Source organism: Sinocyclocheilus anshuiensis, unplaced genomic scaffold (genome assembly GCF_001515605.1).
Source record: "Sinocyclocheilus anshuiensis isolate Anshui unplaced genomic scaffold, SAMN03320099.WGS_v1.1 scaffold1957, whole genome shotgun sequence".
In the NCBI taxonomy this organism is placed as follows: domain Eukaryota; kingdom Metazoa; phylum Chordata; class Actinopteri; order Cypriniformes; family Cyprinidae; genus Sinocyclocheilus; species Sinocyclocheilus anshuiensis.
The window spans coordinates 799,229-811,826 of NW_015537935.1; the positions used below are offsets into that span (position 1 = coordinate 799,229).

General features: G+C 38.6%; 1 protein-coding gene across 5 annotated transcripts in view; it reads right to left on the minus strand.

Moving 5' to 3' along the window:
• The window catches only part of pank4 (pantothenate kinase 4 (inactive)), a 16,548-nt gene continuing 3,950 nt past the window's right edge, over window positions 1–12,598 (minus strand). For 2 of the 5 annotated variants that reach the window (XM_016447243.1, XM_016447227.1), the window contains exons 10-20: window positions 11,801–11,806; window positions 8,874–9,029; window positions 5,518–5,630; window positions 5,190–5,277; window positions 4,810–4,961; window positions 4,665–4,720; window positions 4,517–4,566; window positions 2,039–2,143; window positions 1,837–1,937; window positions 826–894; window positions 1–698 (exon numbers count right to left, since the gene is read on the minus strand). In XM_016447243.1, coding sequence (XP_016302729.1) covers window positions 482–698; window positions 826–894; window positions 1,837–1,937; window positions 2,039–2,143; window positions 4,517–4,566; window positions 4,665–4,720; window positions 4,810–4,961; window positions 5,190–5,277; window positions 5,518–5,630; window positions 8,874–9,029; window positions 11,801–11,806 — 1,113 coding nt within the window. In that variant the 3' untranslated portion in view covers window positions 1–481. Of the gene's footprint in view, window positions 699–825; window positions 895–1,836; window positions 1,938–2,038; window positions 2,144–4,516; window positions 4,567–4,664; window positions 4,721–4,809; window positions 4,962–5,189; window positions 5,278–5,517; window positions 5,631–8,873; window positions 9,030–11,800; window positions 11,807–12,598 lie in introns of those variants that run through there. The other 3 variants (XM_016447249.1, XM_016447235.1, XM_016447257.1) reach the window with 2 other exon arrangements.

Sequence of the window (12,598 nt, forward strand, 5' to 3'; positions counted from 1 at the left end):
AACTATCCCTTTAATAAACAGAGGTTTATACACTTAAATATATTGTTAAATCCAGCAGGATAGAAGTGTAAGACCTCATTACTAGGGCTAATTCAATTTGAAAACTGTTCATAAATGTTATATTTGTAATTCCAATCCATCCAGAATCCAACAAACTATTCAACAGCAACCGAATCTGGTCTGAGAACAATAAAATTCAATCTCATCAAAAGAAAAAGCCCCTACAAATGTCATCCAATTGTTATGAGGGAGGTTACAGCAGATGTGCACATTCAATTTCAGAGCAGGCACACACGACTGCCCCTTTATTATTGATTTTGATTTAAAAAAAAAATTAATAAAAATAAAGCAAAAGAAAACCCCAAATACAATCATTATGTCAATCTCAGGAAGAAGCACAGAGGACCCTTGGTAGTGCTCTTTTCCTTTCAGCACTAGCCATTTTACCCCTAAAAGCCTCTTAATTTACCTAATGTTGCCCTTAGGCTTTGGAAGGGACCTCGTATTTGAAGACTACACTGAAGATCTTGCCTCCAAGACGCTCGGCCAGCCAGGAGTTCTTTATGACGGCAAGTTTAAGGCTCTCGCAGCTGAGCATGGCGTAGTAGTTTGTGTGGATGGCCCGACCCATTCCTTCAATGATCACCAGATCTGTGCCACGCTCCCTGACGGCTGTGGCCAGGACTTTGTCCAGGCGACTGAAGAATGAAGAACAAAGGGAGAGACCATGGTTTTAAGCAAAGGGAACTCGCACAGAACTCACGCATTGGCTTTCTGTTTCACTCCAACAAATGAAAATACAAATATGGCGGGAAAACAATATACCTCAGGTCCAAACAAGGAGAACTCGAACCATTCTGCACCAAAGCAAGTCTGTCCTCTTTGAGTGCAGCACTGAAAAAGGGAAAATGGAAATATGATCTGCTGTTACTATGTTACTTCAGTATGATGTAAAAAATAAGGGTGTATTGGTTCACAAAATTTTGTTTTTGTTTTTTTACTTCCAATATCATGCTATATGAGCCATAAAAGCCTGATGTATCAGCATGATATTCAACAAAAAACACATTATATATTTTTTTTTTTGTCTAAAGGCTCAACTGGTGACTATTAATTTATATGTCAGGCTTTACAGGGTTAAGCCATATACTGCAGCACACTGTACAATTACTGATAAAAATGTCCATTTTGTGAAATATTAAAGGAGACATATTATGCCCCTTTTTACAATATGTAATATAAGTCTCTGGTGTCCCCAGAATGTGTCTGTGAAGTTTCAGCTCAAAATACTCCACACATAATTTATTATAACATTTTGAAAATGTCTATTTTGAGTGGAAGCAGAAACACGCTATTTTTCGGGCCTGTTTCTTTAAATGCAATTGAGCTGCTGCTCCCCGCCCCCATTTTCCAGAATAGAGCTGCACCATTACAGCTCGGACCTGCTAAAAAATTAACGCTCGTTTTCTCAGACGCTTGCAGAAAAAGGCTTACCAAAACAAAGTTACTGGGTTAATCTTTTTAACGTTTCCTTGGTTGGTAGATGCACTGGGGACCTGATTATAGCACTTAAAACCTGGAAAAGTCAGATTTTCATGATATGTCACCTTTAACATTTATTGGAATTGAAAAGAGTTATGAATAGTTCTGTTGCCACTGTCAAAGATCATTTTAATACATCGGGGGTTCAGCATCACATAATTTGTATTTCATTCTTTCTATTATTGTGCACAAAGGCTGCAATGTCATGTGACATTATCTATACTCATTTACATTCTACATAGGTGAGAGACTATACAATTTTATTACACCCCGGGGTAGAGGGTGAGCACTCACTGAATGACAGGGTCCATGGCAGCTATTCTCTCCGTTAGGATCTGCAGCTCACTGTTAGTGACGTCATTGAGGGCAGGGCCTGAGTTACTAGCAAGAACAACCTAAAAGCCAACATAACTGCATATGTAACTAAAACCTTAAGAACACACTGAAAAGACTCAATAATTAGATTTTTAATAATTGTGTATTGTTGTTGACTTACCTCTGTGCCTCTGACGAGAAGTTCTCTAATGAAAGGGAAAACGCCGAGAATAATGTCTATTCCACTATTATCTACGAAAAATAATGCACATTTATGAGGAGGACCCTGTAAAAGAAAGCCAGCAGGTACACCTTCAATCAAGACCGGGAAGACTTCATAGATTGTTTAACATGCTTTCAGACAAAATATTGAATTCATAGTATGCACAATGTCTTGAAACAGATGCAAAATATGTTTTTTATAATGTTTAAAAACCGGCCAGGGTAGACATTATACACATGCTAGTGCTGTGTTCAAAATATCGATACGACGATGTATCGTCACAGAGATTTGACGATACGAGTATCGATACAGCTGGCCCTGTATCGATATTGCGGCACGTGTGCAGCAGTGGACCACGCTTAATTTGTTTAAACTTTTACAACGTTTAAAATGGAGTAGAAACGTGCGAGGTTTCTAAAAAAGAATGAGTAGAGCATATATAGGCTACAACCAGGTTTAATCTGGCCACAGAGGAACACAACCGGGGTTGCCTGATATAAAGAGACGTAATCCCCGAAACAGAGCTTTACACTTGCGCAATACGGAAATATCTGCTAATTGTGTTACTTATCTTTGTCAACCTGGCAACCATGTGCACACACGCGCTCTCTCTCTCTCCACTGTGGATAAACGTGCTTGCTTTCTGAAAACAGCGGTTAGCTTGCAGTTTAGCGATCTCCACTTCAATATTCTATTCTCAGAAAAGTGTAATTCATCAAGTGTTCATTTAAATCAGAATATTGTACCTGGTGGAGAGTGCCAAATGTAAACATGAAACATACGCCATTACTTATATTGTAGCCTACTGTGGTACAGTTATGGAGGCCCTTTATAACGTGGTCAACTGCCTGCTCTGCCTATAGTTAGAAATGGCCCTATAGTAAGCAGTGTTTAATAAACAGCTGTTTTACTAAATTCTGCTGAGGTGAAATTCAGTGCAGTCATGTATCGTGATGCGTTTTGTATCGTGATACGTATCGTATCGTGACTTTGCTGGTGATACACAGCCCTACAACATGCACGTTTAAAAAGTTACAAACTCCACTGTCAAAATCCAAGCCAGTTGCTGTCACTCCGTCCTAACCAGTTTTCAACAAGCAATTTGTTTTGTTTACATTAGTAAATAAATACACTGCACAGCAGCAGCACATAATCACAGTCAGTAAGAACATAAGTCATAAGAAAAAAGAAAAAATATTCGACCCACAGAATTGGCATGTTTACTAATAATGTAGAATTCACACATTTATGTGCACCTAAAAGGATCTTGGACAAAAAGTTTATTCACATAAATTTGCTCTGACCATCATTTTAATGTTGATGGTAAATTACAAGCATAATGACATACTGGTTTTACTTATTAACTTTTAGTGATCTGGATTTTTGGAACAATTAGTTTCAGCATAAATCAATGCTGATATCTGATGTTTTGTTTTTATGTCCTCCATAATTCCTCTATATCTACAAAAAAAAATACATTTTAAAATTTAATAAGACAAATATTATTTTTTAATCCCTTTCTCTCTTATACATCAAACATGAAATAAAATCTGTGTCAGCAGAATATTTTTTTTTATTATTATTTAGATGTTTTATATTATAATATTAAAACATTATCATTATTGTTATTATCAAGTCATTATTGTTTATTTTGTAATAACTTTCAGTATTTTACATGGGAGTGGAACGGTTTAATTCATAATATTACTTTTATTACTAATATTATTGGTCAATTAATTAGTTACCAGTTACTGTTTTCTCTGTTTTCTTCAGATATTAGAGTACACAAAACTATGTGTGTGAATGAGACCCAATGTTGTGGCTTTTTTACAGACAAAAGTGCTTAATAACCATAAAAGGGGTGACGTATCCTGGGGGATACAAACATTTGAGATGCTGTGGGGAGAGGCAGTGGAAGTGCATGTCTTATTTCTTGGTTTCATTGAAAGGGTGTTTGCTGTGAATATTTAGATCTGGGGCCCATTTCAATAAGGAGGTTCAACCAACTCTTGAGTTGTAATTATTGTAATTGTAATTATTAACACAACATTACAACAAAGGTTTACTGTAAGTTATGAGAGAATAAAATGTTTTAAAAATGTAGCTAAACTGTGGTAGCGTGCATTGCCAAACAAGCATTGTTTTCAATCAATTTATACCCCCAAAGGGGCGACGTACCAAACATTAAAATCAAAAATAAGTCAAGTTTAAAAAAAAAAAGCACAAATTTGTATTATATGTGTCCTAATAAGATACAAAACAGCAATAAATTAATTTTCTAATGTCTTTTTATGGTCTTGCCCTTTCTAGGTTAAAATGGAAGAGATATTATCATATCACACCCGGTTAGGTCAGAGTGCATGAATGCAGCTTACTATAAAGTTCAATATAGCATTTGAGAGGCATGTTAAAGACATTGTCGATTTAAGATCTGACCTTCAGTCTCTCAATCCACTGGTTGTAGGCATCCACAAGCCATGGCCTCTCTGGGAATAAGAAATGTATATAGATTAGATATAGATAGAACAAATAATATATTATTATTATTATATAATTTTTAATAGTTTAAAATACGTTTTCATACCTTGTAATTGCTGTTTTGCTTGTTCAAACCCAAAATCTGGATCTGATTCAAGCACACTAAAGAACAATTAAAGGTAAGAATATACCCGATGTGCGTTAAAAACAAACAACAAAAAATCTCCTAGCATACTCGTCAGTACACTCACTCTGACACGGCTTTGGCTCCCCAGTCGAAAACGTTGCCAGCCAGGAGGCCTTTGACCAAAGTGAACTGTCTCTGTTCCCAGCTCAGCTCCTCTACTGACTTCACCACCTTCAGATAGTATTTCAGGGCCATGTCATTCTCCTTCTGCTTAATCTGCAGGCAAACAGAGAATCAGACTGAGAACTGATGAACTCGATCAGCCACTAACATGGTTTAACCACTGAAAAATAGACACACACACATGCATAGAGATAGAGACTGAAAAGATCTAATTAAAGAAAAAAACATGTTTACAAGATTTTAAATATGAGATTGTGGGGAACTGATGTATTTTGAAGCACCGCAGGCAAGGTGAAGGACGATTCAAGATTCAATGTAAACCTTAGAGTAGGGGTCAGGAAAGTTGAACTCGTTTAAACAGTGTTCTCTTGTGTCTAAAAGACTTCTGACGGTGAGGGATCCATAAGCACTAGAGATGAGATGAGAGGAGAGGCAAGCTACATTAGAAGAGAGAAACACTCATCCAGCAACACTCAAGCACACACACACACACACACACACACACACACACACTAGACTTTAACTCATAAAACATCCTAATATCTACTAAGATCTTGATGAATATTAAGCGACAGATATATCAGTCCAAGCTGAAGAATGAACCCTTGATGAGCTGTGGCAGAGGATGAAGGTTCATGGTTGCTCTTACAAAGGCTGGTGCCGAAGAGTCTGGACTTTATGACGGTATTTCTGACGAAACTTCTCTGCTCTTTCCACAGCCTCTGGTTGGTCTTTCTGGCTAGCTATGGCTCGCTTCACCACCTGTTAAAAAACAAAATGAGTTCATGAACATTCATGATTTCCTTATTTTTTGTTTTGTTGTGGAAATCTAGTGTACAGCAAACCTGACACTTCTAACCTTATCCTCTAACTACACAACACCAAAACACACTCTAGCCTGCCGCAAATGCTTAATGTCACGATAGTTACCATCTATTTGCATTAGTTTAAATCCAGCTGGTCACATTAATGCATTTGTCACCCAGTGAAGTTGCAGATTTAAAGCTGTGACGTGAGAAAGCAAACTGATATGTTCATGCAGCCGACAGAAATTCTGCCGTGCCACAGAGCGCCATTCACACAGTTTTCCATTAAATTACATTATATTTGTCCAAAATCGTTCTTAATGTACATAATGACTTCACCCTAGGCTGTAAGATTGTGTATTGTGCATTTTTCAGTGAAATGTTTGTCTTTCTGTGGCTCTAATAAAGTCTGTATGCTTCACACAGAGAGCTGTTTTATAGATCGCGCTTTTTCTTTACGTTTTACTCTCTTTTCACCGAACTTCACTTTTTTGATCATTCTTGAAGTTAACTTTTGCCCGTTTGGTGATTAAATAAACTGTTTTAGACACTGCTTGAACTGAATGCGACACATCCGATGTGTGTGATAGACTGTATAAAAACATGGATGTAGTGTCCGTGACGTCGCCTGTAGGTTTCTGAAGAGCATTTTTGAAGCTCAAAGTGGGCGGAGCCAGCCGTCGCCATCTTGGCAGCGCGTCACTCCTGGATAATCAATGGGCAAAGAGGCGGGACGTGGGTGGAGCTGGTTTCTGAAACCACGCCCACCTAGCTCGACGGTGGTGACAGCAGCGGCAATCCACCTGTCACTCAAGTAAGCCATGCCCTTAATTATGCAGCACTTTAAGGCTTAATATAATTTAAACGGATGAATTACAAAATAATTCACCACCCTCACAGTTGTCATGAAGGACAAAATTAGCTATATAGACCAAAACCACTTTTTGTACCCGGCTGTGTAAACATTTTTTTCTGCTGTGAAGTTGGGCATTTTAACATGAGGAGTCTATGGGACTGACTCTCTTTTGGAGCCAGCCTCTAGAGGCCAGTTGATGAATTACAGTTTGTCACTTCAGTACGTCGCCTGTAGGTTTCTGAAGAGCATTTTTGAAGCTCAAAGTGGGCGGAGCCAGCCGTCACCATCTTGGTAGCGCGTCACTGCGCGTCACTCCCAGATAATCGAAAATGGGCAAAAAGGTGGGAGCTGGTTTCTGAAACCACGCCCACCTAGCTCGACGGTGGTGACAGCAGCGGCAATCCACCTGTCACTCAAGTAAGCCATGCCCTTAATTATGCAGCACTTTAAGGCTTAATATAATTTAAACGGATGAATTACAAAATAATTCACCACCCTCACAGTTGTCATGAAGGACAAAATTAGCTATATAGACCAAAACACTTTTTGTACCAGGCTGTAAACATTTTTTTCTGCTGTAAAGTTGGGCATTTTAACATGGGGGGGGGTCTATGGGATTGACTCCCTTTTGGAGCCAGTCTCTAGCGGCCAGTCGATGAATTGCAGTCATTTCCGTGTTGGTTTCGAGAGAGAGACCAGAAAGGTTGCCGCTTGGCGATACCTGATACCTGCAAGTTTTTTTTGCCCGATGTGCGACTGCCATATTTTGTTATTTTGATTAGATAATCATCACATGTTCTATAATAGAAGCAATTAAAGTGTGAAAGTATGCATACAATATTCATATGTATGTAATTTCAATACTATGGCCTTTGTGTAGATTTAAAGATCTATCTAGTTAGAGCGTGTTAACCAACACATTTTTAAATTCTGAAGTTGCTTCTGTTAACATTAGTCAGGGGTAGGCAAGTTCGGTCCTAGAGAGCCGCAGTCCTGCAGAGTTCAGCTCCAACCCTAATCAAACACACCTGAACAAGCTAATCAATGTCTTCAGGATTACTAAGACTATAGGCAGGTGAGTTTTTTTTTCAGGGTTGGAGCTCAACTCTGCAGGACTGCGGCTCTCTAGGACCGAACTTGCCTACCCCTGACATTAGTTAATGAACTATGAACTAACTTTAATTATCTGTATATAATTAATATTTAATATAAATTTTTGTATTCTTGCACAAAGTATGTTTCAGTACTTTTTTTTTTAAACAGTAAATCACTATTTTGTTTTTCGTTCGGTATCTATTTTAAAAACTATCGGTTGATTAATCTGTATCGGCCAGTGTGGTTCAACCTAGCTATCGGTAAAATCGGTTGATCTCTAGTTTTAATGAAGTTAAATAACCGAAATGCACAGTAAACATCAAAGTCAAGAACGAAGAATGAGAGTAAATTGAAAAGGAGTGTGGAGAAACTGAGTTAGCAAAGTTTCATTTTGTGATATACTAACAGCAAAGTTCTTTTTCGTTTTTTGCTTATCGATAAAATGACGTTTGAAATCCCTTTGCAGTGCTATACTGTTAATGAACATCCCAACATCCACACTAATGAGAGTGCCATTTAGATGAATATGTGAATATGTTCTGTGCGCTTTCCTCTTAATAACAAAACAAATATACAACAAAAATAAGTGAGAAAACAGCAGTTAAAAAAATATCTGATCAAAGCAATGTCGGCACTATCCAGTCAAGTCACGTCATGTTTATTTCTAACCTACTTTATAAAATATTGCTTTAAAGCCACAAATATCATAACTATTATCTATAGGCCTACTGTAAATGAGACATTTATCTGTTTAATTTAATCTATTTAACTGACAAATATCACAAAGTTACATTGTGGAAAATAATTCAGGAATTACATTTTTCCAGTTGAGACAACGTAACTAGTTATGTTGCCATGACGAAAGTTTAGTCATCATATTACATTGAAGTCACATAACAGTCACATATCATGGTTAGGTGGGTAGGTACTGAGCTTATATAATGAGCAATTCTGTGAAAGAACTAATCAATTTTACAAATTTGCCAGGTTAGTGACCTCAAAACATCTACATATCAACATATCAACAACCAGAAAGTTATTTCTGTCCTGTTTCTACTTTTGAACTAACGGAAATTCAAGTCAGAAAGTCCCAGTGGGTGGTTGTTGGTCAGAATAAGCCGCAAAGTTGACCAGCCTTTATGCTGAGTTGTGAGACTTAGATATTTTTTTTTTGAACAAGTTATCATAGCAAATTAATAATCAAAGTCACAAAATGAAAGACAAAAAGACAGAGCCTGGAGGCCTTACCCCATCCAATGCCTCCTCAAAGCAGTAGAGCCAGTACTCCCGAGCCAATGCATCCTCAGTCAGGTCCACCGTGTCTGGAATATAAGAGGTCGGGTCCTGCAGCAGGGGGAGGTTGACTAGCTGCCTATCCAGACGGTCCATCTCCAACATGTCAAACTTGAGGGAATGAATAAAGAGGAGTAAGTACCCACAATGCACTGAATGTCAAATTGTGCATTCATCTGCACAGGAAAGGCTATAATTCCTCGGCAGACATTTGGTGACACTAAGAAGAGGTTCAAACATAAATCAGGCAAACACATCTAACTTAAGGGTTCACTGATGATATAAATATTGATTCTTTCATTTAGAATGCTGCAGTGATAAAACATTTTTGTAGGCCAACCCGGAAGTTATCATTACCCTGGTTCCTTTGACAAAAACCCAACACATTTACATTTATTCATTTAGCAGACGCTTTTATTCAAAGTGATAATGAAATGAGAAATACAACAAGCGATTCATCATAAAGAGGCAATAAACACAAGAAGTGTTAGTAATACATAACTGACGTTGTTCAGAACATTATAAGATAGAACAGGGAGGAATTAAGGAAAAGTGTAAGCAGAGAGGATTTTTTTTTTGCAGGATGCAGTTAGGTGCTCACAGAAGAGATGAGTTTTCAGCTGTGGGTGTTCCAGATGGGGATGGGAAGATCATTCCACCAGCAAGGAACAGTGAACAAAAACGTAAAAAAAATCACTGAAAAGTAATTTTGTTCCTCACTGTGATGGTACCATGAGGCATTGCTCACTTACAGATCTCAGGCTTCTAGAGGGGATGTAGCCTCATAAGAGTGAGTGGAGGTAGGAGGGTGCGGCGCCCTTGGCTGTTCTGTATGCAAGCATCAATGTCTTGAACTTGATGCGAGCCGCATCCGGTAGCCAGTGCAGAGAGATAAAGAGAGGTGTGACGTGGGGTCTCTTGGGCTCGCTGAAGACCATGCATTCTGAATCATCTATAGTGGTTTGACTGTACATGTTGGAAGCCCAGCCAGAAGAGCATTACAATAGTCCAGCCTAGAAATGGCAAGAGCCTAGACGAGAAGTTGTGCAGCATGCTCCGTTGAGAAGGGCCTGATCTTCCTGACGTTGTGCAATGCAAACCTGCACGGTTGTGCTGTCTTTGCAATGTGGTCTTTGATGGTCAGATGGTCATCAAAGATTACCCCAAGACTTTGACTGAACTTGATGGGATTATTGTTAATGAACCTACCGTAGCTGGATGGTGAAATTAAGCTGTACAATCAGAGTGGCAGGGATAATGAGAAGCTCTGTCTTTGCCAGGTTGAGCAGGAAGTGATGTTCTTTCACGCAAGATGTCCACTAGGCAGTCTGAGATCCACAAAGCTACCGTTGAATCATCTGGTTGAAGTGAAAAATAGAGCATAGCAATAGTACGAGAAACCATGTGCCTGTATGATGGGTCCCAGTGTTGTAGTGTATAGGCAGAAGAAGAGGGGTCCAAGAACTGACCCCTGAGGATCCCCCATGACCAGCTGATGTGCTTTGGATACTCCAGGCAATCCTGAAAGACCTACCTAAGGGACAGGATTCAAAACAGTGAGGTGGAGTTGCTATGATGCCCAGTGATGAGAGGGTGAAATGAAGGATCTTATGATTGACAGTGTGAAATGTGGCAGATAGATCAAGCAGAATGAGAACTGATGATTTGAAATCAGCTTTCGCGATCGACAGCAAGGCAGTCTCAGTTGAATCGCCACTTTTAAAACCTGATTGGTTCTCATCCAGCTGGTTTTTCTTTGAAAGGAAAGATGATAGCTGGTTGAAAATAAATAGTTGCCTGTGTGAAGAGATGTTCTGATGTGTTCAAGTGCTGGTAAAAGTGTAGAAGAAATGGCTTAAAGAGGATGTGAGGGGACAGGGTCTAGAGGGCGGGTGGAAGGATGAATGGAGAGGAGAAGTTTAGATACTTTTGACTCTGAGAAAAAAGGAGGAGGAGAAGAGTTTGTTTGCTGTGGATGTAGCTGGTATGGGTTCTAGTGTGTGTGGAGCTGAAAACGAACTACTGATGGTTAATAGATTTATACGTGAAGAAATTAGCAAAATCATCAGCTGTTAAAGGGTGTGCGTATATATATATATATATATATATATATATATATATCCTGAGCTTGCTTTACCCACAGATCTTATTTCAGGCATTTAACCAAAAATGCATTCATAAAACTTATTGACTTCAGGACCATGGAACCAGAAGTCCTAAAATGCTGACTCATGACTGTGTTTTGGCCTACGAAAACACGTCATCTCTGCAGCACTCTATTCACTACCCAAACCAACCATTATTTGTGGCTATAGCCCTAAAGGGCCATTCACACAGATGCAACAGTATCCAATTGCAGAACTACAGTGCTGCTGATTGGAAAAGAAGGCAGTGTCTTGAGACACATCTTTAAGAGCTGAACTTCTTTTAACTTGACACACCGTCTTTATGCGGCACTCATGTGTGAGACACTGAAAAAACAATGACAAGCAGTGCAATAGTTAAAAGATGTCTGTTTAGCGCATGTTTGCATTGGAAAACAAGTAAACAGTGGAACACAACAACATGTTCGGTCTAGACGGGCCCTAACAGTGCAATCAAAATGCCACCTTATTGACAAATTTTCAAATTTCTCACAACAGCAACTGTCAAACATACAAGACAGTGAGTACTCATCTACAACTAGATAATTTGCACCTTTTACACTCATGAAAAATAAGTGCATCACACTGAATTAATATCCATGGCAACACCACATACATTCATAATGATTAAAAAAACAAAACCTTCAGAAAATGCTACCAGTGATTACTTTTTTTTTTTTTAAAGGAAAGAGCAAGCAGAGAAAACCACAAGAAAAGCCTGGAAAAAAATGTACTTACTGGAAACTGAAGGGAAAATATTAGGGAATAGATAGAGAAGATGGATGGATGGATGAACGAATGGACAGATGGAGAAGTGGAAAAGAAAAGAAAAAAAGAAAAGAGATGAAGTAAGAACATTATGAGAACATAAAATAGTTCATGAAAGATAAGTAGCATGCATCTCAATTGGCCAAATCCATAAATATAGTGCATTTAAAGGGGTCACATGATGCGATTTCAAGTTTTCCTTTCTCTTTGGAGTGTTACAAGCTCTTGGTGCATAAAGAAGATCTGTAATGTTGCAAAGACTAAAGTCTCAAATCCAAAGAGATATTCTTTATAAAAGTTAAGAGTCAGCCACGCCTACCTAAAACGGCTCGTTCTAACACGCCCCCACATATCTACGTAACTATGTGGAAATATTAGCATAATGCCGCCCAAATGTGCACGCAAAGAAAGAAGGCGTGGTTTCAGGAACAGCAGTAGTGTTGATGCAGCCATGTCAGGGAGACACTGTGTTTCAGTGCGAAAGCAAAAGCACTTTATTTGGCCTTCTGGAAGTAGATGCAATTAGGAATCATTGGTTAAGATTTATTTACAACAGAACAGCACAACCCAGATGTTCGAATTTGTGCAACGCATTTTATGGATGACAGTTATTTGAACCTAGAAGAGTACACCTAGAGTGTACACCTAGAACCTAGAAGGCTGGCTGTGCACAAAGGCTATTTCTAAAAAAAAAAAAAGGGAAATTCCCGACTTGCAATATGACAATCTGACGCTTCTGGTTCTGAATCAGCGACTGTAAGTATGTTT